Raw genomic sequence first — 26,583 nt, forward strand, 5'->3', positions numbered from 1 at the left:
TTTCTCTTGTGCGGTGCTACAGAGAGTAGGTACAATTTTAGAGTTACTAAGGTAGGTACAAGCTTAGAGGGTAGAACTAAGTGCATGCGTCCCCTTCGTTTGAAATTTAAAACTAGTACTTATGAGTGTTAAATTGTTTTGCAGAGATACATTTACTTGAGCAGAACTGAGAAATGGGATCTTTGTAGAAGGTATCACAAGCGAATAGAGAGAGAATTTGGATCTTTGTAGAAGGTAAGTCCTAATTTTTATGGGATCAATTCCTGTTGTTGATCCCATTTATGGATCAACTCATGTTACTGACGCGACTTTTACGGGATCAATTACGGCTGTTGATCCAATTTTTTATGGATCAACTACTGCTGTCGGTCCCATTTTTATGCTTGGATTTTATAAATGTAGATTCTTCAAATATTGAATTTGTGGTGCAATGGTAGCATGACTGACTCCATGTCAGATGATGCGTGTTCGACTCACGCCAAGTTCACTCGTATGTCATTTTTTTGTGTTAAATTTCGTTGTTGACTCCATTTACATAGATCAACTATTGTTGTTGATCCCTAAATTGGATCAACTTCTGTTGTTGATCCTTTTTTTTTTTGGATCAACTACTGTTGTTGATCCCCTAAGTTGGATAAACTTCTACTGTGGATCCTTTTTTTTTGGATCAGCTACTGTTGTTGATACAAAATATCTAAACCAGTGGTGGCGGCGGCGGGTGGTAACGGTGGCGGATTGATGGCAGCGTCAGTGGCGGATTAGTGGTGGCTGTGGCGGCAGTGGTGGTGGAAGACTGTCGGTGGTGGTGGAGTCAGTGGTGGTGGCGGACTGGTAGTGGTGGTGGCGGACAGGTGGTGGTGTCGGACTGGTGGTGGTGGAGTTAGTGGTGGTGGCAGACAGGTGGTGGTGGAGTCAGTAGTGGTGGTCGACTGGTGGTGGTGGAGTCAGTGGTGGTGGTGTGTCGGACTGGTGGTGGTGGAGTCGGTGGTGGTGGCGGACTGGTGGTGGTGGAGTCGGTGGTGGTGGCGGACTGGTGGTGGTGGAGTCGGTGGTGGTGGCGGAATGGTGGTGGTGGTGGTAGACAGGTGATGGTGGAGTCGGTGGTGGCCGACTGGCGGTGGCGGACTGGTGGCGGTTGGTAGGTGGTGGTCGTTGAAGGTTGGTGGTGGAATGGTTGTTGGTGAGGGTATTAAGGTAATCTAATATCAAATGGATAAGGTTATTAAAAAGTAGGGATATATATATTGTTGTATAAGTATATTTATTGGATGTCAAAAGTTGGAACATATAAATAATGTACCCTTAAATCTTGCCGAATATCTCCTAAGAGATCTAAGAGCATCTCCAATAGAGGGTGAAAGTCTTATTTTTTTTATGACACATAGGATTTTAGACCCTCATTTATATTAATTTTATCTCCAACAGTGGGTCCTATTAAATAGGAAGGGTGTCATAATAAATATGAAGGTCTTAGAAAAAGTCTTATTTAGACCTTTGGAATGACCTCCTCGTCATTTTTTTAATCATATTTTAAATTTTTACTTTTTAATAACTTTTTCTGAACCAATAAAAAAAGGGAATCAATTTTATCATTATCCAAAAAAAAAAACAAATCCTCAAAATAAGACCCCACACTGTTGGAGATAGTCCATGAGCAAAACATTGCTATTTTTGTCACATACATATGACCCCATAAATAAGAATTTTTAAATAAAAATTCCACATATAATTTTTAGAAATACTCTAAGAGATCGGAGGTCCTGGCATTTGGAACACCTTTACCATGTTGGGAAATCTATTCAAGAACTGATGATTCCACTTGCAAGTTAGTACTTCGCCTTAAGAATTTTTTGTTGGAAAATTAGATACAATTTTCACATGCATGCAAACCTCTGCAGTAAACGCCATTCTAGAGTTGGGTTGAGGTATTCAAGGAAACAAAATATGCTTACATATTTTTGTAATTATTTAAATATCAATAGTATATTATCTTAGTGTTTTTAGTGGCGATCCCCAAAAACTTGTGGGTAATTTTTTTATTCTCAACCCATAGATAAGTTTATGGTATGTCCTAATAATGGTTTGGAGAATACCTAAATGTCCTTCTATAATCGGTAGTTTAGGATTGGTTTTAGCAACCGATTATGATTTCTATAATCGGTATTTTAGGATTGATTTTAACAACCGATTATGATTTTGTTCTTCTTTTCTTTGTTTTGAAAAAAATAAATTTGGGCTACTATCAAATCGGTATATAATAAACATCACACAACTACCAATTGTAAAAGTAGAGAAATCCGAAATTTCATTTGCTTTGCAAAAATTGAATTTGGGTCTACTAACACAATCGGTAGATTGTGAACATCACGAAACTACCAATTATAAAATTAGAAATTTAAAATTTTGGGCTACTATCAAAATCGGTAGATAATAAACATTATCTACCTAACGATTGTGAAAATAGAGAAATTCCAAATTCCATTGGTTTTTGAAAATTTTAAATTTGGGGCTACTACCACAATCGTTATAAAATGAACATCATGAAACTATCGATTGTACATTCGGTAGATAATAAACATCACGAAACTACCGATTGTGAAAATAGAGAAATTCAAAATTCCATTGGTTTTTGAAAATTTTGAATTTGGGACTATTACCACAATCGGTGGATAAAAAACATCATGAACTACCTATTATGTTTGTGTAGAGAATTTGAAAATTTAAGAATTTTGTCAAAAATCCAATTTTCGGACTACTTTGTAATCGGGAAGTTAAACGAACATTTACTACCGATTATGTTATTTCATTTACTACCGATTATGCTTGTGGAGAGAATTCGAAAATTTAAGAATTTTGACACAATCCAATATTGGGGATGCATTGTGATCGGAAGCCACTTAAATGTCATTGTCTATCAATTACAAATATATTTTGTCCAAGTAGTTTACAATCGGTAGATGTGGTAATCCATTATCTACCGATTCTGGGTAGCTTGACCATTAAAAAAATTTCATGATGTTTTCCTGATCGTAAACTTAACTACCGATTATGAGTAGTTTCTCCCGATTATAAACTTACCTACCGATTACGAAGGGTAGTTTTGCCATTAAGAAAAAATGAAGATAAGGGATAGCTTCGTTTTACGTTTGCGTGACCCGTTTTTGTCTTATGTGTCGCCCCTAATTTTTTCGGGATCGTCTCTAAAAATGCCATGGTTACTAAGTAATTTTCTCTTTTACTATTTAGTAGACTCTTGGGAAGGGTATGTGATAAGACGACATTCTAAACCTATGCGTGTGTGTACATATATATAGTGGATTTTGTGAGCAAAGTTCGACTTAATAAGGAGGGTGGCATAGGAGGGTGGAATCACAAGATGCTCTAGGAGTTTATATATTAGTTTAGGAAATATATTTTAAGTTTTGGTAATAATATTTTGATATATAAGAAAATGAATTATTATTCGTTATGAGTTATTTATATAAAGAGTTTCATATTTTGATAAAAAAAAATTTAATTAGTAAAAATAGGCTGGACAGTGGTATCTCGGAATTATGAGTTTTAGATAATAAATTCATTTCACGCTTCTGCCCTAGTCAAGTTGGGATCATTATAATGAAATTTTTTGTTCTTGGCTGCTCCAGCCAATATGCCCGAGTAGTTTTTGTGATTATGTTTGTCTCTTTTGCTTAGCATATTTAGTTTTTCTTTGACAAATTGATAAAAAAAAAAAAACCAACAAACAAACAAACAAAGATAAATGATATTTTGAATTTGAGGAAAATTGCCGGAAAAAGCAATGCCGACATAGCTCCCTTGAAATTAAGACAAGTAACAACAGTATAAAAGTGGGAAATAACTAATTAATAATTCTTAAATGAAAATAGTGTTGTTGTGAAGAATACTTCCAAGTAGAGGGCATTGCAATTTTGAGATCTTCTTGTTCGGTGCAGGGAGATGGTCTACTTTATACCTCTAACTTCTAGAAGTTATAGTTGCAAGAAAATCATCAACTGATCTAACAGAAGACCCTTTCGCATGATCATCACTTATATCGTCTCTCATTGCAGCTCTAATTTTTTCAGCAATCACCATCGCCTTCTTCCTCATTAGTTCTCCTTTATTACCATCCATTACGTCGTCAATTATTTTCTTCACATCCTCACTAAACACTTCTCCATCAACTCTAGCCAATTCCGTACAAACACCCATTTCCTCTTCCATCATCTTAGAATTATAACATTGTTCTCCTTCTAAAGGCCACCCAATTATAGGTACACCTTGACTCAAACTCTCTAACACTGAATTCCATCCGCAATGACTAAGAAAAGCACCTGTTGACTTATGGCATACTATCTCCAGCTGGGGTGCCCATTTTTTCACTAACAACCCTTTTTGAGATTTTTTCATTCTCCCAACAAATCCTTCAGGTAACCATTCCCATTTGAATTCAGATTCTATATCAAATTCACTTGGTGGTCTTAATACCCATATGAAGCATTTTCCACTTTTCTCCAAACCCAAAGCTAATTCCCTCATTTTTGATGTTCTTATTGTGTTTTGAGAACCAAAAGAAATATATACAACTGAAGATGGTTTTTTATGATTCAACCACTCTATACAATTCTCTGGAGATATCCCAAATTTTTTTCCTGCCGTCCTTAAGTTTGAAACAGCACCCCCATTGCCTAGTAAAAATGGTGGAAGTAAAGGACCAATAGTCCAAACCGGTTTGGGATCCATATAACTTCTTAGAGTTTCCAGTCCCAAAACTTCTATCTCTTCAACAGAGTTACACAGCATTCCATCTGATTTCAGTGACAGAGAAATCTGTTTCTGTAAGAATATAGCAAATGGGGTTTCTTTATCTGTTTCTCTTAGGTTAAGGGTAAGTTGAGAGACATGTAACCGACACGTATCTGGAAATTTGGGTAGGTGAAACTCTTGAATAAGATCATTGGAATCATCATTTTTACGGTGTGGGAGATATAGATATATAGAGAAATACGCAGCAGTGCCGTACCCACCACAAGTAGTGAATGAAAAATGAAGCGTACCGACACGCTTGGCGGTTTCGTTAACCCAACCTAAGAAAACATCAGAGATAATACAACCAGGGATGCGTTTTTCAGTTCTAATGATTTCGGTTATAAGATTGTCGAAAGAAGGTTTCAAGGTTTCTGATGCGTGAAAGAGGCTTACGATTAGATGAGAAGGTAAAGAATCAGTGTTATCAGAATTAGGTGGTAACCCATGATCGGTACACGAGAAAGGAAGTTCAGCTAGAGAAATGTTTTTGTATGCGGTGCTGGTTTCTGCGGTTAAGGCTGAATGAAGGTATTTGATGTTGAGAGGAGTACTAACAAGAGTGATTTTAGTGTTGGGTTTTCTCTGAGAGATTAGCTTTGCTAAGGCTAAGAATGGGATGATATGACCTTGTGCCATGAATGGGAACATTATTATATGATCATCTTGTTGTTGTGTATTCATGGTCGGTTGAGTGTTTCAATATGATATATGATCAAGTTCTCTTAATTTCGCACAGAAGTTTTTTACGTTCAAAACTTTTTGGTGTGGGTTTATATAAGAAAACTTGAGTGGAAGAGTAGATAGATTTAGAGAGCGACGCACACTTGTGGTGGTTGTGGGTGGACTTGTGGTACAGTGGTAGATAAATTAACATAAATGCATCAAATTCCAGCTCCTATTTTACCTTTTCTGCGAAGTTAATGTATAAGCTACATGTTTGCAAATGAGTCTGTAATTTTGTAATTTCTATAAGGAGCTGCAGCAACATATTATTGTTCAATTCGTATGGGAATTCATACCGTTGATGCGTCCTGTCTACCTAAATTGACTTCGCATTTATGCATTGTGTTTCTTAACTTTTATCTTAATTTTGTGAACGTGTCGAGTTAAATGACAATCACTAGTACGGGTTTCACAAGCTTAGTGGCCGGCCTTCCTAACAGAAACACTACTAACATGTATAGCACTACTAACAACTTGCTAGTATTAGATAAAGGAATACGTGCAAGAAATAAATTCCTACTAAAGGAAATACGTGCAAGGAAACAAATAGGACTTTCCAGTTTGAGTTTAGTTTAATTAAAATTCTAATATTGTTTAAGGGAAAATTAGAAGAAGAAAAAGAGTAGTAGAAAAGGCAAGAGAGAGATATCTTATCGATAGAGATGGTAGTATCACGTTGATCCTTTATATACAACCATACAGAAATACTGACTATCTAGTTGGGTCGTACATTTATGGACCGTAGCTCTTATAACACTTCCATGTAAGGTCCAACAATAATGTTTCACAAATAGCGCTGCACATATATAGTGCTTGGATATGATTTTTCAAATGTAGTTTTTTTCCTCGATGACCATTATGTCTAAGTATATTTCCTTATTAAAATTATTGGGAATACTCAAATGGACAAAACCCAGACTAAGAAAAAAAAGTACAATATTAAGAAAACTTTAACAGAGTTGAATTCCCATATGTTGCCTCTAAAATCTTAACAGGGGAAAACTCAGTGGTATAAACCTTGACGAAGGGAAAAGAATACAACGCGATAAATCCAGAAGTATGGTTTTTCCGGAAACCCATGTATAACATCCTTTCTATGTTTATGTTTCCCACAAAAACGCAGTTTTAAATGAAGTTTTGTTGCTAAAATGACGGTTGCTAACGGATACGAGTAATTTATAGGGTGCTTGGAGTTCGTGTGGAAATAATGATTGAAACAGGTGTTGTAAGTTTTTACGGTTTCATGTAATTTCAGGATCCCTGGAAATTATTCCATCTCCTATTTTCACCTATTCTGGAAAGTTAATGGGTAAGGTGCATGCTGCAGCAGCATACTAGTGTCCAGTTTGAAGGTTTGTCTAACTAAACATTATTTTTTCCTTATCTTTTCTAAATATTAAGAGCATGCCCAACGGAAGTTGAAAAGATGAGGGTACCCAAATATATCTCAAAATAAAAAATTTCCACCTATAAGTCCTTTCTCCGAAAGTGATTGTCTATGGACTGAGTCGAGATAATACAACAAATCGGTTCACACTTCGTGTGATCGTCTATGAATACGAGATCGAGACAATACGACAACAAGATAACTTGTGTGATTGAGTATGGATACAAGATCGAGAAAATGCAACAACGAAATATGTTTACTTGATAAAAGGTTCGGACTTAACCAAACACAATAGGATTACTTATCAAGTAAATATGAATTAACGTTTGCGTAATTTACTTTAAATTATAATAACAACAATTATAATTTCGGAAAATAAAAGTAAATGGTACAACAAGATTTTGTTAACGAGGAAACCGCAAATGCAGAAAAACCCCGGGACCTTGTCCAGAATTGAATACTCTCAGGATTAAGCCGCTATACAAAATCAAACCAACTTCGTATAATTGAGACCAAGGAACTAAACCTATACTTCACCTAGTTCCGTCTGTATTCCCACGCCTTCGACCTGTAATAAGTCACGTACTTGGAACAATTACTTTGGTTCGTATTCCAAACAGTAAAGCAACAACAAATCTGTTTGGTATCAACTCTTTTCAACCAAGTGATGTGAGTTCGACAAAAGTCTCTTCTGTTTATCTCAATAAACTCCTTTGTCAGGTTGTTAGATCTATCTTATTATCAACTACCAAAGTAATTGCTAAGATTTTGCAATCAATACTTTTGATCACAAAAAATTGTATTGATGTCGATCTACACAACTAATCAATCTAATCTACCACAAGGATAAACCGATTATAGTTGGATCCTCTTTTACCGAAACAAGTATTGTGCACACCAAAGATTATGAACCCAAATTAGAAATCTTCAAAGTCTTCTTTGTCTTCAAATCTTCTTAGATATTCAATAAACACCTGCACACAATCAACTTGAATCTCTTGTGATCAATCACGCACAAAACGGAGTCTGTTAACAATGGACTATCACAAGATGTCTTTAGATCTACAAACAGTCTAAAGATCCCCGTCGAAACTTCGATCTAGTTTGAGTGAATCTTATATCAGAAGAGAAGATTCTCAAGCATAAACAAACTAGGTGCAATCAAAGTTCAACCACCGTTAGTCAATCAAATCAATCGAAAACGAAAGATAAACCGCAATTATCTAGTTTCCCACCAATGGTACTAATAGAGCTTCTCAATCCCAAAGAAGTCTTTAAACTGAGCGTCCGTAAGAGATTTCGCCTAATTAGGTTACTCTCCTCTCCGAATAGGCGGCTTCACCAGTAGCAGCACAACTGAGATAGTTTTGCTGTCTCTGAGGTTTATTTCTCTCGAAATGCAAACTTTGATATTTATAGACCGAGAAAGTTTGCACACCAAGGAATTTCCAAAACCGAAAATATTCTCAAGATATGGAATATATTCCAGATTCGGTTTCCATAATTCCTGGAAATGCTTTATCCAAATAATGACCGAAAATCTCTTAGAAAATCTCCAACTAGCAAATGCACATTACTAATTTTCGTTTTCCAAAAATAAAATTAAAAACCTTAAATAAAAGATTCTCAATTTATTTTAATCGATCCAATATTTTCTTCCTTTGGCTATTAAGGAATAACTTTGAACAATTAAAGATAACCGTTACTGCACATGTTCAAAGTATGTCGACATCCTTACTTTGTAATTCCTCTTTCATACTTAAAACCTTGAAACCGATTTTCCACACTTCCAAACAAGTTTAGAATTGGTTCATCTGACTTTCAAGAACTACGTGATTGATCAAGAACACTCAATCACCAAACATGGGTTTCACAGTTCTACCAAAACAAGTTTCGGTTTTACCTCCATGTGAGTACTTTGCATAGTCACGCTAGTTACCAAAATTCGGTTGACTAGGTACTAGGATCGGTTTTCCACATATATATGGTATTTAACTTGTACTTTCTACACATGTCTATAGGATCGGTTCCCCTTTGCCTAAAAACGTGTTGCACATGTCCACAGGATCGGTTCCCCTTTCTGTTAAAAACCTGTTACACCTCATACAAGGATCGATTCCCCTTTGTGATAAGTTCCACCTCTTACTAGGATTGGTTCCCCTTTACCCATAGTCGGTCATACCAATAACACTAAATCGATCATACCTTCTCAGGTGATTACTTAAGATTGGTTTCACTAATAAAAGTCATACCAATACAAAAATCAGGCCTTTGTGAATAATTTTACTATGAACATAAACAAGTCATGAGAGGTTATACTAATCACACATATTGGTAGTTCAAAAGATATGCAATGAATAAAAATACCAATAATGCCTGGAGATTTCTCTTTCGATTCACAAAACAAGTTCATGAATTTACTTCCTTAAAACAAATATAAAACATTATTTCCTAGAATGAAATCTTCACCTTATACCCATATATGATGACAATAGCATTCAAACGATTATGTCGATGTCTTATATACAAAGTTTAATGGTTAAGCAATAAACCTCGTATTGTATTCCTTAATAATATGTATAACTAGAGTATAATCATTCATGCTTCGTAGTTTTGTTTTCAATATGCATGACTTAAAAGATACGTTAGGGAATGAAACAGTTCAAGACAAATATCACTAACCTCAAGTGGAAGGATGATGTTGTCATTGTAGCTCCTTACTTCTTCACTTCGTCAAGTCTTCGCAATACTTGTAATGTCTCATATTCTAATACTTTCAAGCTAACCTATACGAAGTTGACTCTAGTACATAATCAAACGACTCTTAGAATGAGTTTTGTCTCACTAAAATATGACAACCAAACTTGACATACCAACACTTGGTGGGTTCAACCGAGCTATGCTCTAACAGAAGTTTCTCAAATTCCTATATTATAAGCCACCTAGGATTTTTGTATTTCTTTTAAAAAGAACTTCTCCAATGGAGATGTGAAGGAGGGTGTGAGGATGATGTGGTGAGTTAGGTATTAACACATCATATGGTTTCAGAAGTTCTTCTGGAGGATGTGATAAATCCTAGTCACATATGTTAACCAATCAAAATAAAATTAAACCAACAAAAAATAAAAAATAAAAGTAAAGGAAATATTTCAACCAATTAGATAAATCTAAATGGATTACAAAACATCTATCACTGAAGATAATTTTTTTCAAATTCTTAAGTTGTAGGAAATTTTTGAGTTTACATTTTAAAAGGATGTCTGCATGCACCACCCACGTGGATACACACCACAATCCATTGGAGATGCTCTAATCTTAATTTTGTTGAGGTGTCCAGTTAAATGACAATCATAAGTACGAGTTTAAAGTTTAAATAGCCTTTTCGAAGCACGTGAGCATCAAATGACCAAAGTTTGAAACTCAATAAATAAAAAAATTATCGATCAAAAAAGCAGTTACACAAGATTTGGAAGAATTGTATGTTCAATTTTGGTACCATCGAGCCCTAAACTAATGAAACCCTGTTTTACGGCATACGGAAGGGCATGCAGATTTATTTTCCCAACTAAGGTGTGTTTATAAGGGGCGTCTAATGGGTATAAAATGGCTTATGTACCCTTAAATGGTTTATATTACTGAATTTCCCTTATTCATAATTTGAAAACCAAAAATCAAAATCAATTTTAAACTTAAACATCTTGTCTTCTTCTCTATCTGATCCCCACTCGCGAAACCATCGACAAAAAATTTGATCTTAGATTCGTGAAAATTTGATTGTCGATCAACATAACTACAAAAATGACTCGCACAAAGAAACCTGCAGTAGGTAGTCATTCTAATTCTTTTTCTAATCCGCCAATTGAAGAACAAGAAGAAGTAGAAGGAATTGAAGAATAAATTCAACCAAATGAGGAACCAATTCTTGAAAAGAGGATAAAAATATATTTTCTATAAACCATCTCTTATTTTACTATTTTTTATTGATAGAATAGGATTAATTGATAAAAAAAAAATTAGATATTTTTTCGGTTAAATTATGAAGTTTAGCTTATTAGCGAGACGAATTATCAGCCAAATTGTTCATTGTTATTCGTTTTGAAAGTGCTTATGAAAAGTTCAGCTGATAATTCATTTTTAAACGGTAGCCGAACTTTCAAATATTTATATATAAATCATTGAAGCTGTGAAGTTCGGATGATTCGAAAGTTGAATTATTATCCAAACCTGACATTATTTCTCCAGCTTCTATAAATAAGTCACGTTCGGCTAAGTCGATAGTTTTTTTATAAGTCGAATTTGTAATTTAAAATGGTTCATCTAGTTTGTTATTTGGTTTATAGGTCGAACCTCTAAATTGATTTTTCTTCTCAAAATTGATGTGTGTCGTTTTAGGCTTTGGATGTCTTCTTTATGATGTGGAAGATAATATAAATGATAGAATGTGGTGTAGAGAGATGATAAAGATTTAAAGATCTCTTTTTAGGGATTTGATGTCTTCTTATATAAATATTATAAATTTAGCCTTTATAATCCCCTCGGGACCGTATTTCCTTGAAATATAAGTCAATTTTGTGTCCAAATATGTCCCCGAATAGTGTCAGGTTCGGCTAATACCTTGCCAACCTTTCCCGGCCGAACCTGAAAAGTGAAATTTACCCTGGATGGTTTTCAGGTTCGGCTGACTCGATTAGATCGCTTTGAGGCCGAACATCTATCTGTAAACACTTCAAAAATCTTGATTTGTAGGCTCCAGGTTCGTCTGTCTCGTGCTGATGAGTAATCATCCGAACTTGTCTCTGCAGACTCAAGTCTTTCGATCTTGTTTCGGCCATAACTTCTTCGTCCGATGTCGGAATGACCTCATTCTTTTTGTGTTTTCTTCGTCTTTTCATTCCATTGTAGATGAAGATAAGATCTCCTTGATTTTAATGGGTTGAATTTGTACTATGGTATTCTCCATCAGTAGACTTCACTTTCTCAATACTTTTAGTCATTTCCACTTGTTTTGGTTGATTCATCCTAAGAAAGGCTGTATAATAGAAAACATATATAATAAAATCTTAACCCATAAATGTGTATGAAGTTAAGTGTTTTATGGAAAACAAGTAACATGTTCGGCCGATACGATTTTTTGAATATGATCCGAACTTGGAAAAATATATGGTTCGGCTTATACGATATTTAGAGTAAAAACTGAACCTTTACTTCAATTTTTATCAAAACTCTCGGGAGAAGGTTCGTCTTATAATGAAAATTTCTTATTAGCCGAACATTTGACTAGTAAGTAGGCCAGAAGTTACAAAATATAAATTCGGCCAATAACTATGATATTTCGAGTAAGCCGAAATGTTGTTCATCTTATGTATCATACCAGTTAGGTTCAGCTGATAATTTCAAGACGAACCTATCTCTGGTTCGCCGAACCTGGGTGAAAAAAAATCAATTTTTTGATGATTTCAACCTACATGAATGAAATTAAACATAATCTAGAAGTATACTTGTGTATTTTTAGCATTAGGTTCTCATCAATGTATTCATCTTCTAGGTTTGAATCATAAAAATCATCATTATGAGTGAAAAAGCGGGGGTCTAACAACACCACCCAATATTTCGACTAACTCCGAAATACTTTCTAGAGAATCAACTAGACAGTCAGACTCAATCTAGGTAAAAGTATCTCAAGGAGTTAATATCTCTCTCTTGTTTTGATTTACTCGAGCTAATAGAAATCAAACACAAGGAATAACTTGGATGGTACCAAAGACCAATATCCAAGGATCAATCAATGACAATCAATAACCAAAGGTTGGATTACTCTAATTGATGATCTAACGCATAACCTGTATTATTTCAATTATAAAGATAAAACAATATAATGTTGTAATTGAAATAACACAGACACCATAAATTTTGTTAACGAGGAAACCGCAAATGCAGAAAAACCCCGGGACCTAGTCCAGATTGAACACACACTATATCAAGCCGCTACAGACACTAGCCTACTCCAAGCTAACTTCGGACTGGACTGTAGTTGAACCCCAATCAATATCCCACTGATCCAAGGTACAGTTATGCTCCTATGCCTCTGATCCCAGCAGGATACTGTGCACTTGATTCCTTTAGATGATCTCACCCACAACTAAGAGTTGCTACGACCCAAAATCGCAGGATTTGACAATAAACATATTTGTCTCCCAGAGATAAGTCTATCAAAGGATCAATATGTCTCCCACAGATAGACCTTAAAGGTTTTGTTCCGTCTTTTGATAATAATCAAGGTGAACAGGAACGAATCGATAATCCGGTCTTATATTCCCGAAGAACAACCTAGAGTTATCAATCACCTCACAACAATCTTAATCGTATGGTAGCGAAACAAGATATTGCGGAATCACAAACAATGAGACGAAGATGTTTGTGATTACTTTTTATATCTTGCCTATCGGAGATATCAATCTCAAGCCAATTAATCTGATTGTACTCGTACGATAGAAGATGCAAAATCAGATCACACAACTACGATAAAAGTATTATCGGTATGGCTTCACAATCCCAATGAAGTCTTTAAGTCGTTAACCTGGTTTTATAAGAAGAAAACCAAAAGTTAAAGGAGAATAAACTCTAGTATGCAAACTAGTATCATACGTAAGGTGTGGGGATTAGTTTTGCACAATATTAGATGTCTTATTTATATAGTCTTTCAAATCAGGGTTTGCAATCAATGTTAGCTTAGTAACAAAGCATTCAATATTCACCGTTAGATGAACACCTGATTTAGATTCAAGCTAATATTTCTCAACGGTTAGATCGAAAAATTAGCTTGTGAGACACACTTGACAATGCACGCTTCTAGGTTTGTTAACCATACCCAAACGTATGCACTTGTTGGTTCAACAATAGTTAACCAAAAGGTTAGCCATATGAGCATTTCATATCAACCATGTTCTTCTTCACCATAACTAGTTCAAATGACTTCAAAATGAACTAGTTGGAGAGTTTTTCAATTGCAAGGAAATCTCATGTACTACACAAGACAGAATTGAAGCAAAGATGATTTGATTCACTTGAATCGGTTCATGAACTTTTATAGCCACGGTTTGAAAACTGCATTCCTTAGTCTTTTTAAATTCAGAAATCATCTTCAGATATATAACCTTATCAAGTTCGCAGACTAGGTTCGCGGACTTAAGTTACCGGGAAGAGTTTAAAAACTCCAGCATAAATTCTCGGGTTGAAATTCGGTAGTTCGCGGACTTGGCTCACGCCATTCTTCCGGTTCTCTTGATCAACAAAGTTCGCAAACTTTGGTTCAAGGAATATGACTTATAAATAAATGTGTTTCCGCAACAATGCTTATGTCCGCCATTGGTTATGTAATCTAAACTCTCATTTCAATCATTGAAACATTCTTAGAGGACGTTATATAGTTGTTACACCATTTCTCTTCAAAGAAATTTTCAAGATGATTGAAACATATTATGACTTTCGTCACATGGTAAAGATAAACTTGATTGAAGCGAAAAGCTTACCAACACATATTTCGGGATATAGATAGGAGAGGTATACTCGGCTCGAAATACCAAACGTGTATAATCCAAGTCTATATATATATCATACGACTTCTTGTCTCCAAGAGTAGGAGATAGAGTAGATAGACTTTTGAGTGGCAGATAAGTTCAAGTCTTCACATACCTTTTTGTCGAGAAGTTCCACCGGTTCCTTGAGTAATTCTTCTTCTTGTATTATGAATCGCCATGAAGTCCTTGAGCTCAACTATACTTTCTATCCTAGTCCAAGACTTAGCTATAATAGACTAGATATCAAGACTTATAGTTTTGATCACTAACATTGACAAACATGCTTGGGATATCAACGCATGCGAGTTCGACCGAGCAATGCTCTAATAATCTCCCCTTTTGTCAATTTTAGTGACAAACCTATCAATACATATGGAATACAAAAAAGATAAAGAAACTTTTGTAGATCCTATTCCACATGTCTAATCTTCAACATTCCTCGAAATTTTCGTCACTTCCAGGTACTCCAATGATCCCAAAGGTTGTAATTTTAGCATCACCGTTGTTGGAGATCTGTATCTATAACAATGATAAAGCATCGGTCTCGATCATTGTTATACAGTGTCATAGTATTATTACACAGTGTCAAAGTCCAATTGTATCACAACTTCAACAATAATACTATGATGATATGTATCACTCCCCCTTAGTCAATACTCTATCTCACATGGAAACCACTCCCCCTTACACAATGATCCGAAAACCATATGTATTTGTAGTGTGAACTACATATTAATTCTCCCCCTTTTTGTCAATAAAATTGGCAAAGGTACAAGAACGGTATCATAATAAAATTTCCAAAAGAGACATTTCATGACTAAAAGAAAAAAATACAGAACAACTAATTTAGATGGAATCATAAAGCTGAAGCTAAATGCATTCATCAAGGAGTTTAAAGATACAAGATAACCCCTCTAAAATTCCACAGCCGCGCACCCCTCAATATATGACCATTAAGCACAAGTTCAAAAGAAGTCTCCCCCATTTGATGTCATTCCCGAAAGAACAACAATGAGCGACCTTAATTTCAAAAGAAAAGAAGGATTTTTATTGTACACCAAAAACCATGAGAATGATTTTCTATATCCAAAAACTCAATCAAATTAATCACAAGTAAACCTATGATTAATTTAATCGGAATACGCAATCAAATTAAACACAAACATTGATCAATTCAATTGACTGTTCTAAACATAAGATAACTTACGGAGATACAACTAAGTTAACCATAAGATAATGATTAGCTTAACCGTTCATATACTCAACACAATAAAACCTTATGGAGTCACGAAAATACTCAACTAGATTAATTACAAGAAACCCATAATGAATATAATTGGAATACACAACCAAACTAATTACAAAATTAATCAATTTAATTGTCATTTGTTTTGCTCGACATAAGAATACTTACAGAGCAATAACTAAATAACCAAACAAGATAATTAATTTAGTTCAATATGCTCGACATCACATATCTCACGGAACAACAACTAAGCTAAGAAAATCAACTTGGTTGTATAATGCTCAACATATGATACATTACGGAGCCTCACAGTAATACATAAAAATTTGGATTAGGGATGATCAATACTGCGGAATACACAAGGATTCATTCTATCTTCAATCACTATTTGCATAACGACAATTAATAGACATAATCCTTGAAAACAAAAGATTTTGACCTATCTTCCATCAAATGTTTGACAACATAGGCTTAACTTTTGTATTTGTCAAAAGTCTATTCATTCTTTTACCAGTACGTGAATACCGATCACGAACGACTTTACTTTTGACAAAGTTTGGGACAAATATAATTCACGGATATAAACACCAATCCCATAACAAATTGCAATATATCAAATCATAAAGATTAATACTGCAAAACATCATCCTACAAATATTTTTAGAATTTAATACCAATAAACCTAAAAAGAACAAGAAGATGAAAATAATAGCTATGTGTGGTCACAATCATTGCTATTCAAGCACTAGTTATTCTTCCAGCTAAACCAAAAATAAGACAAACTAGGCAACAATATCTTTGAGAAATTCCTTATCATTCCCGAACTCCTTGTCGTCAACAGCCATTGGAATATAAGGTTCGTGGAGGAAGGAGTCAATACCAATAAACCGTCTTGGCTGATGATGTCGAACCAGGGACTTCTGAGTTTCCAAAGATATTAAAACACAAGCCTTTATTTCATTAATCTCCTTTCTTACTTCCTTCAATTCATCAAGAACATCGGAAAACTTCTGAGAGTTAGAAGGGACAACCCTTGCTTTCTTGTATTCCTCATCTTTCTTTTCAAGGAAGGAGTCACTGGAGATTTCTCTTTTTCCTTGATTGATGGCTTAACAATCATATTGACATCTTTTCCATCAAAAGACATGATGCTTAGAGAAAAATTATAAAAAATTGGTTTTTGTGAGTTGAATTCACAATCTCATCAAGCAGTCTTAAGATATAAAGGATATCAGAGAGGAAAAGGTAATGTAGGGTTCGCAACCTTTAAACAGGTTCGTGGACGCCAACTCTAAACCATATAAAGAGTAGAATTGTCGATAATAATACTTTCTTTTATTTTGATAGACAAACAACTAAGAAAATAAGAAGAAAAACTTTTCCTAAAGCATGATTGGTACACAACCTTGTCTCTTTTGATCAGGCACATGAGACAAGATTTACCTAACAACACAATCAATTTGTGTTATGGTGAACAACAATTTGTCCACCATTTTCCTCTAGAGAGGAATCCTCAGACTTCTATCTATCAAAGCGATTTGACCATACTTTCTTCTCTAATGGTCTTATTTTGTCTTTAGAAACCTACTTCTTAGACGAAGATAAAATCCTACATACCTCAACAGTCTTCTGAGCAAGTTTAAGCTTCTTTGCCAATCGATTTTCTCTTCGTTGAAGTTTGTTGGCGTGCCTCACTTGATGTTTATACTTGTAACATCTTGATAGTTCAAGACCCTTCTGAGAACAAAACGAGCACGTCAAACTTGGATGGTATTCAGGCATCTGTGGTGTGAAAGCAGCCAGACACATAGTAGATCCTGAAACATTACAAACAGAGTTTCCAAAAAATGGGTCAATTGATTATTCCAGCTTGATTGGATTCTCTTCTTCACCGAAACCATCAAGGTTGATATATGTATTGCTACGATTATCAAAATCAATGTTTTCAAATAGAAGATCAACGCTTGATTTCCTATCTTCATCAGAATCATAGATCTCAGAATCTCATCAAGTGTTATAGCAAGACCTTTGTTCCCAGTGTATTTTCTACGATTTGGGCACTCGTTTGCAAAATGACCAAAACCTTTACACTTAAATCACTGTGTCATGTCCTCGTCAACATCCCTGTTTTTAAGAGGGACGCGATTGTGAGGTTTATCTGACGACTTAGGTTTGTCTCTTGAAAATCGTTTACTTCTCTTCAATAGAAGATCCCTAAACTGTCTTGTGATCAAGGAGACTGATTTTTCAAGATCTGCATCCGAAAAATCACCCTCAAATTGATCATCCTCGGAGACATAAACACTTTTACTTTTATCAAGTAACTTAGTGTTCTTCTGTGCTTTAAAGGCAACATCCTTTCCAATTTTGGATGTATGCTCATGATCAAACATATTTAGCTTTCCAACCAATGTATTTATAGAAAGATTATCAAGGTTATTTCCCTCAATGATGGCATGCTTCTTAGACTCGTATCTAGATAACAACGCTCTGAGAATTTTCATCACAATGTCCTTTTTCAGGAATAGTCTTACCCAATGCAAAAGATGCATTAACAATTTCAGACACTTTGTGATTAAACTCATCAAATGTATCTTCATATGCCATAGGAAGGTTCTCCCAGTCGGAATTAAGGTTTTGAAACCTAGATTCCTTTTCACTAAAGTTACCTTCAAATACGGTTTCTAAGATATCCCAAGCATCTTTAGACCTGGTGCAATTTGACACATGGTGCTGAAGATTTGGGGTAAAGGCATGTATGATGGCATTCAAACGGTCGGAATTTTGCTTTGCAGCAAGTATCTCGGCAGGATTATATTCACCAATATTCTTGGGAACATTTACATCTCCAACTGCCATAACGGGAGCATCATAGCCATTAACAACATATTACCCATGATTGAAAATCACGAAATTAAAGAAAAGATCGCATAGAAATTTTCCACCATAAGTAATTAGAGCCATCAAAGACTGGTGGTACATTAATAGAAGTAGCACCTCTGTCCATAGAGTCAGATCGTTACAAACACAGACTTGTAAGGTCTTAAACGTGTTTGCCTGCTCTGATACCAATTGAAAAAGAGGGGGTCTAATAACATCACCCAATATTTCTCTAAGCAATCTGTAAGGACTAACTCCGAAATACTTTCTAGAGAATCAACTAGAAAGTCAGACTCAATCTAGGTAAAAGTATCTCAAGGAGTTAATATCTCTCTCTTTTTTTGATTTAATCGAGCTAATAGAAATCAACGAGTCTTTAATAAAACACAAGGAATAACTTGGATGGTACCAAAGACCAATATCCAAGGATCAATCAATGAAAATCAATAACCAAAGGTTGTATTACTCTAATTGGTGATCTAACGCACAACCTGTATTATTTCAATTATAAAGATAAAACAATATAATGCGGAAATTGAAATAACACAGACACCAGAAATTTTGTTAACGAGGAATCCGCAAATGCAGAAAAACCCCGGGACCTAGTCCATATTGAACACACACTATATTAAGCCGCTACAGACACTAGCCTACTCCAAGCTAACTTCGGACTGGACTGTAGTTGAACCCAAATAAATCTCTCACTGATCCAAGGTACAGTTATGCTCCTACGCCTCTGATCCCAGCAGGATACTGCGCACTTGATTCCCTTAGATGATCTCACCCACAACTAAGAGTTGCTACGACCCAAAATCGCAGGCTTTGATAATAAACAAAATTTTCTCCCACAGACAAGTCTATTAAAGGATCAATTTTCCATCCACAGATAAACCCCAAAGGTTTTGTTCCGTCTTTTGATAATAATCAAAGTGAACATGAACCAATTGATAATCTGGTCTTATATTCCCGAAGAACAGCCTAGAGTTATCAATCACCTCACAACAATCTTAATCGTATGGTAGCAAAACAAGATGTTGCGGAATCACAAACAATGAGACGAAGATGTTTGTGATTACTTTTTATATCTTGTCTATCGGAGATATCAATCTCAAGCCAATCAATCTGATTGTACTTGTACGATAGAAGATGCAAAATCAGATCACACAACTACGATAAAAGTAGTAACGGTATGGCTTCACAATCCCAATGAAGTCTTTAAGTCGTTAACCTGGTTTTAGAAGAAGAAAACCAAAGGTTAAAGGAGAATAGACTCTAGTATGAAAACTAGTATCACACGTAAGGTGTGGGGATTAGTTTTGCACAATACTAGATGTCTCCTTTGTATAGTCTTTCAAATCAGGGTTTGCAATCAATGTTAGCTTAGTATCAAAGCATTCAATATTCACCGTTAGATGAAAACCTGATTTAGATTCAAGCTAATATTTCTCAACCGTTAGATCGAAAACTTAGCTTGTTATACACACTTGACAATGTAGTCTTCTAGGTTTGTTAACCGTACCCAAACATATGCACTTGTTGGTTCAACAATAGTTAACCAAAACGTTAGCCATATGAGCATTTCATATCAACCATATTCTTCTTCACCATAACTAGTTCAAATGACTTCAAAATGAACTAGTTAGAGAGTTATTCAATTGCAAGGAAATCTCATGTACTACACAAGACACAATTGAAGTAAAGATGATTTGATTCACTTGAATCGTTTCATGAACTTTTATAGCCACGGTTTGCAAACTGCATTCCTTAGTCTTTTTAAGTTTAAGTTCAGAAATCATCTTCAGATATATAACCTTATCAAGTTCGCAGACTAGGTTCGCGGACTTAAGTTACCGGGAAGAGTTTACAAACTCCAGCAGAAATTCTCGGGGTATGAGAACTTCGCCGGTTCGCGGACTGGGTTCGCGGACTGAGTTCCCGCACTTAGCTTCACGCAAGTAGTTTATTAATTCCAGCAGAAATTCTCGGGTTTGAGAACTTCGGCAGTTCACGGACTTGGCTCACGCCATTCTTACAGTTATCTTGATCAAAAAAGTTCGCAAACTTTGGTTCAAGGAATATGACTTATACATAAATGTGTTTCCACAACAATGCTTATGTCCACCATCGGTTGTGTAATTTTAAACTCTCATTTCAATCATTGAAACATTCTTAGAGGACGTTATGTAGTTGTTACACCATTTCTAGTCAAAGCAATTTTCAAGATGATTGAAACATATTATGACTTTCGTCACATGGTAAAGATAAACTTGATCGAAGATAAAAGCTTACCAACACATATTTCGAGATATAGATAGGCGAGGTATACTCGGCTCGAAATACCAAATGTGTATAATCCAAGTCTATATATATAGCATACGACTTCTTGTCTCAAAGAGTAGGAGATAGATTAGATAGACTTTTGAGTGACAGAAAAGTTCAAGTCTTCACATACCTTTTTGTCGAGAAGTTCCACCGGTTCCTTGAGTAGTTCTTCTTCTTGTATGATGAATCGCCATGAAGTCCTTGAGCTCAACTACACTTTCTATCCTAGTCCGAGACTTAGCTATAATAGACTAGAAATCACGACTTATAATTTTGATCACTAACATTGACAAACATTCTTGAGATAGCAACGCATGCGAGCAATGCTCTACCAATGAGTTTGACTTTGAGTCTGGACAAAATCATTCTCATAATCTAAGAAATCAACCATTTCTTGATCATTGTTACAATTGATGTGTATTTTCCGAGCTTTTCTAGATGAATTTCGTCCCTCCTCATTCATTGAGATTACTTGAATCAAAACACAAATTTTTTCCTCACTTTCCCTTCTTCCCCTTATCCTTCTCCAAAAATAAACCTAACTTTTTTCTTCTTCGTCCAAATTTGTCAACACAAAGTTTTATAATTTAGTTATCCTAATCACTAATCATTAACATTAATTACTAATCAAAATTATTAGCAACTAATCATTATTATTAACACTAATACTAAAAGGCCACATTTGCCATTACGAAAAATATTTGGATAAGGACCTTTTAGATTTACTATTGAATGACCATATTTTGCCATTACTTGATACATATGTCTCAATAAATTTCAGTATGCCCCAAAATAGGGTTCAAAGATAGCCTACACTAGACATAGGAAAAAAAATGACAGCCAACACTTCATTTGAGGTTCATGGTTGTTCAGTCGAGGCCCATGGCTCCCCAAACAAAATTTACTATTGCTATATCTAGAGTTTAGACATGGCCAGAAGGCCTACTAGCTGCTTCTTTTTATTTTTATTTTTTTTTGAAGGAATGAGGAGCATGAAAGCCCCAAACTTCATTGATAATAATATATAGTTACATAATATTCAATTACACCCATAAATCGAAATACATGATTAATACAATAATCTTGAACAGAAATAAATCCCAAAAAATATTTTGTACTAAATATATGTAAACTGACGGGAGAAGTGAAATCTTCTAATGGTTTATCATCATTTTGTTGGATACTCTCCGAGAACATAAGATGCTTCCATAAGAGAAGTAATATACCCAAATTCTTCATCGAATTCTATAATCTTTGATCATCACGTCCGTGGGTGATTGAATGAAAGATTGAACGAAACCGAAGGTCCTCCAGGAGGTATGAGAAACCGTAATGGTACAAACTTTCCATACGTTATCAGAAATAAAAACTATTTACAATACCAATTGCTATAATGCAATTTGTTTTATTTAGATATATATTAGATTAGATAAATCTACCCGGATCTTAAATTAAATTAAAATTCGGATAGAAAATGCGAAGATTGTTAAAAGAATTCAATGGAGAAGATGAAGATAACTACCCGATGGTTGAATATAACTACTCTCTAAAGAAGATAAATGTTTATGTTAAAAGATAAAGTTACACAGCAAAATAAAAAAAGATCTGAAACAAAAAATGACTTACACGATATACGGTGATTAGTGATACACGTAAGGTACTATTGTTATTATGGTTTGTTTTAGTTGGTGTACTGTGTTGGTGTGTCTGGTCCAAAAAAGTCTCTTTAGGAAAATACTGCATAAACGAGCTGGTTGATTGGGTTATCATTATTTGAACTTGACGAAAATATTTTGATGCAACGAGTTACAGAATGTATGGATGGCTAGATCTCCATGATCATGTAGAAGAAATATACACGATGGGACATTTTGTTTTGTAACCTAGGTAAGTTTGGCAAAGCAGCACGATTGTAACCATAGAATAGGCGTGCTGCTAAACAAAGCAGGCAAATGAAAGATGATAAATAGGCGTGCTTCAGCACCACCAATATCTAACCTTTGAGAGAGACTAGGAGTCTAAGAGGTTATTGTTTTCTTTCTCATACGCGTTGCTGTTTTGTGGACACACGATGTCACAATGTCTTGTCTGCATAAAAGAACCTTTACAATATCAATCATTCTCAACGGACCGAGAAAATGGACTACCGGAAAACCAAACCACCAGACACAGTTTTTGTGGTGGATCCCATTGGATCCCGTGGAGAAGAACAGGGAGTCCCGCATTAGGTGTGGTGTTGTGTCTAGCTGTTTTTTTCTCTCGGGTTTTGGTGTAGTCCGTTAAGAGTTTTTGTTACAATATATATATAAGGTGATTAAGTATATACGTAGAGTAATATGTTATCGTTTCTTCCACGTGGTGTACTATGTCAGTTGTCTGGCTATTAAAATAGAGTGATTCTATATAAACCATGGAATTAAACCACCTAAAAACCATTTAGAGACAGAAAATGTGTGGGCCAGCCCTGCAGAGAAATACAGAGGTCCCTTTTGGATTATGTGTGAGCGCGTGATTTTCATGTGGTTTTATTCCATGGTTCACTAAGAGTTTTTGATCAAAATATCATTCAAAAATTATGTTTGGACCGTGATTTTGAACAATGAGAAAACCAATCTCACATTTAATCACTAAAACGGGACCCTGCTTTTTTCTCGGGGGTGGGACCTACGTGTTGTGTGTGTGCTCGGTTTTTTATCATGTTTGAAATGGCGGTTCATATAGAACCACTGAATATCATTATGCCATGACGGTGCAGAAGAAATTACACGAGGGAAAATTTGTTGGTTTTAATTGCTAGGAAGTCTTTCCAAATATGGCTCGGCAATACTAGTTCATGTTTCCATATCAAACCTAATGTCCTAGGTAGCATTATTTGGCATGGTTGGCGTAGCGGCCCTACCTAATTAGGATTTGACATACCAGAACCCTAATAAACGCGTGTGGTATGTGGTCGTGGGACGGTGACGTTTTTTGTGCAGATGGTGCCATGGCCGCGTCAAAGGAATTATGGCAGGGCCATAATGTGGGAACGACCACAGACGCAAGGATAGCCATGGGTGGCCATAGGATAGCGCCTTTTTTAGGGCTTTATGGGCCCCACATGGCTCGTGGCATGTCGTGGGGCCAAAGTGGCGTAATTTGGGCCACGACCAAGAACTAGGGTTTCAACTAATGCCACTAAAGCGAAAACGTGTTTTCGGATAAAAATACCCTGGTTTGAGTCTGTTATGGCGTTGGCCACGAACAAAAGTGGGTTAGCACGTAGCTGCGTTATTTATGGCACGTCGGCATGTTACTGCAGCGGAGTGGCATGTTGGCATGCCGATTAGCACGTTCGTGCGACATGGCATGTTTGGCATGCTGATTAGCATGTTGGCGCGACATGGCACGTTTGGCATACCGATTAGCATGTCGGTGCGTCATGGCACGTTTGACATGCCGATTGGCATAGTGGTGCGACATGGCACGTTTGGCATGCCGATTAGCATAGTGGCCGTTTGGCATAGTTTGGCCTTTTAATGCGTGTGGCGGGTTTAGAGCGACCTGATTGGTCAATAGAAAAGGGACCGGCCAAACATAGGGCGTGGCCACATCTCTAGTGCGCGTAGGGCATTTAAAGCGACCTGATTGGCCGATAGGAAAGAGGGCCGAAAAGTATGGGCCCGGCCACATCTCACGTGCATGTGGCGGATTTAGAGCGATCTGATTGGTCGATGGGAAAGAGGAGGGCCGGCAAGCATCATGGGGGCGTGGCCATCTGCATGTGGCGCCGGCTGGCCTATGGAACGGCCACACCTCCCTTTGTTGCTACTCCTATTTTCCGCGGCTCCTCTTTATTCCTTGTTTTCTGATTTTGGGTAGGACTTTGCACCTACTAATCCATAGAGGATCAATTTCCTAGTTTGCCTAGGTTTAGTTTCGACCAGCAAGGTTTAATTTACTGTGCAGGGCGCAAAAAAAACTAATTTTTTGCAAATTAATTAGGTTGATATTGAATCTTGTGAATTATCACAAAATTGATTGGATTCTGCGTGTTGACACAAATTTATTTATTTTCAGAGAGCAGCATGCTTTCTGACTGAGTAATTTTATGCAAACCTCAACCTTGATACTTCGGGAAATTTATGCTACTCAGCTGCGAGTGAACACTAATTGTCATGTCATATCCATAGTAAGGGTTCATCCGTGGAACACAGCATTGAAAGTATTCAGTGAGTCCTATATTAATGAATAATACAAGTAGGGTGTCGAAATTTACAGAATATCTGGGATTGTTGCTACATGCACCATTCCGGATAAATTTCATGTAAACATATTGAATTGCTCAATAAATGCGAAAGTGACAAGGTTAGACATTCATCACTTTTACATGGCTCGACCTCTTTGCAGAATGACGACACAATAAATACAGGGTTTTACAATTTTACCCATGAACTAAAAACCACCATCAACACTTCCGAAATTTAAAAATTCTAGGAAATCCAATCGATTCAGACTTGCTGATCTTAGTAATTTCAGTTTCAATTTTTTTTACTAGGATCATAACTTCTAGAATAATAAATTTCATTAACAAGTTAATTTCTCCTCAACAAGGTGCTTATGTGAAAGGTAGAAATATTCAAGAGAAAATTATTCTTGCTTCTGAATTGATTTTGAAATTGACATCAAAATACGGGGAGGTGATATTGGTATTGAGATCGATGTAACCCAAGCATATGATTCTCTTAGTTGGAATTTTTGTTCAAAGTCATGCTTCTTTTCTTTTGGTTTTTCTCATATGTGTCTAAGCGGGTTAAAAGAGATATTTACTTTTAACTAGTAAAATCTCCATAATGTTCAACAGAGGACCTATTGGTTTCTTTTATGTTAGAAGGAATCTCAAGCAAGGAGATCCATGTCTCTTTTATTATTTGTAATAAAAGAAGATGTTCCAAGTAGATTGTTAGCAATTAATTTTAGAATACCGATAAATTCAGCTAACAATTGACGTTTCCTTATTCTGCAAAGGAGAAAGAAGAAATGTAAGAAAATTAATTTAAATTTTAGAAGACTATCAATAATCTTCTGGTCAAATGGTTAGTGCTACTAAAAGTAAATGTCTTATCGATGGAATCTATCAAGTGAGAAAGCAACATATTGATGACGAGTGCAACATGACTTTATCTATTTTTCTAAATAAATATTTGAGAGTTTTTTTAGTTCCAGGGAAGGTGCGTGCTTGTCATGTATGGAGTTCTATTGTGACATTGCAGAACAAATTAGTTGGGTGGCCGATGGGTGAGCTTTTATTCTTTCAAGATAGATTAATTTTGGTGAAGCATGTTCTTAGTATTATTCTTATCTATAATTTTGGTTCAATATATTCTAATTTAGAGTTTTTATATTTTAATTGTCAGGGTTTGATTGTTCGTTTTAGTCTCGTCTCTGTTTGATGATGTATATTGTATCGATTTGGTGTCATGCCATAATAAGGTGAATTTTTTGAGAAAATATGTTAAGAAAAAAATTTGGATATTTTATTTAAATGTTCTTTTATCATTTTGGTTTATGAATATAATAGTGAATTTGTCGCCATGAAGCTAAATGTTATCAGTAACTATAAGTCCTGAATTTTCCATGTTAAAATGAATCTGTATGTC

The 26,583-nt window shown here is 35.6% G+C and overlaps 1 protein-coding gene across 1 annotated transcript; it reads right to left on the reverse strand.

Moving 5' to 3' along the window:
* Positions 1 to 3,761: 3,761 nt before the first annotated feature.
* Positions 3,762 to 5,530, reverse strand: LOC113323864 (UDP-glycosyltransferase 92A1-like). Its single transcript, XM_026572211.1, has one exon. It carries the CDS (start codon positions 5,488 to 5,490, stop codon positions 3,976 to 3,978), a length of 1,515 nt encoding a protein of 504 aa, XP_026427996.1. The 5' UTR covers positions 5,491 to 5,530; the 3' UTR covers positions 3,762 to 3,975.
* Positions 5,531 to 26,583: the final 21,053 nt, after the last annotated feature.

This window comes from Papaver somniferum, chromosome 11 (genome assembly GCF_003573695.1).
Source record: "Papaver somniferum cultivar HN1 chromosome 11, ASM357369v1, whole genome shotgun sequence".
In the NCBI taxonomy this organism is placed as follows: domain Eukaryota; kingdom Viridiplantae; phylum Streptophyta; class Magnoliopsida; order Ranunculales; family Papaveraceae; genus Papaver; species Papaver somniferum.

Bases quoted from the DNA above. Each gene is read 5' to 3' on its own strand.
- LOC113323864 (XM_026572211.1), bottom strand. From the start codon at position 5,490: ATGAATACACAACAACAAGATGATCATATAATAATGTTCCCATTCATG.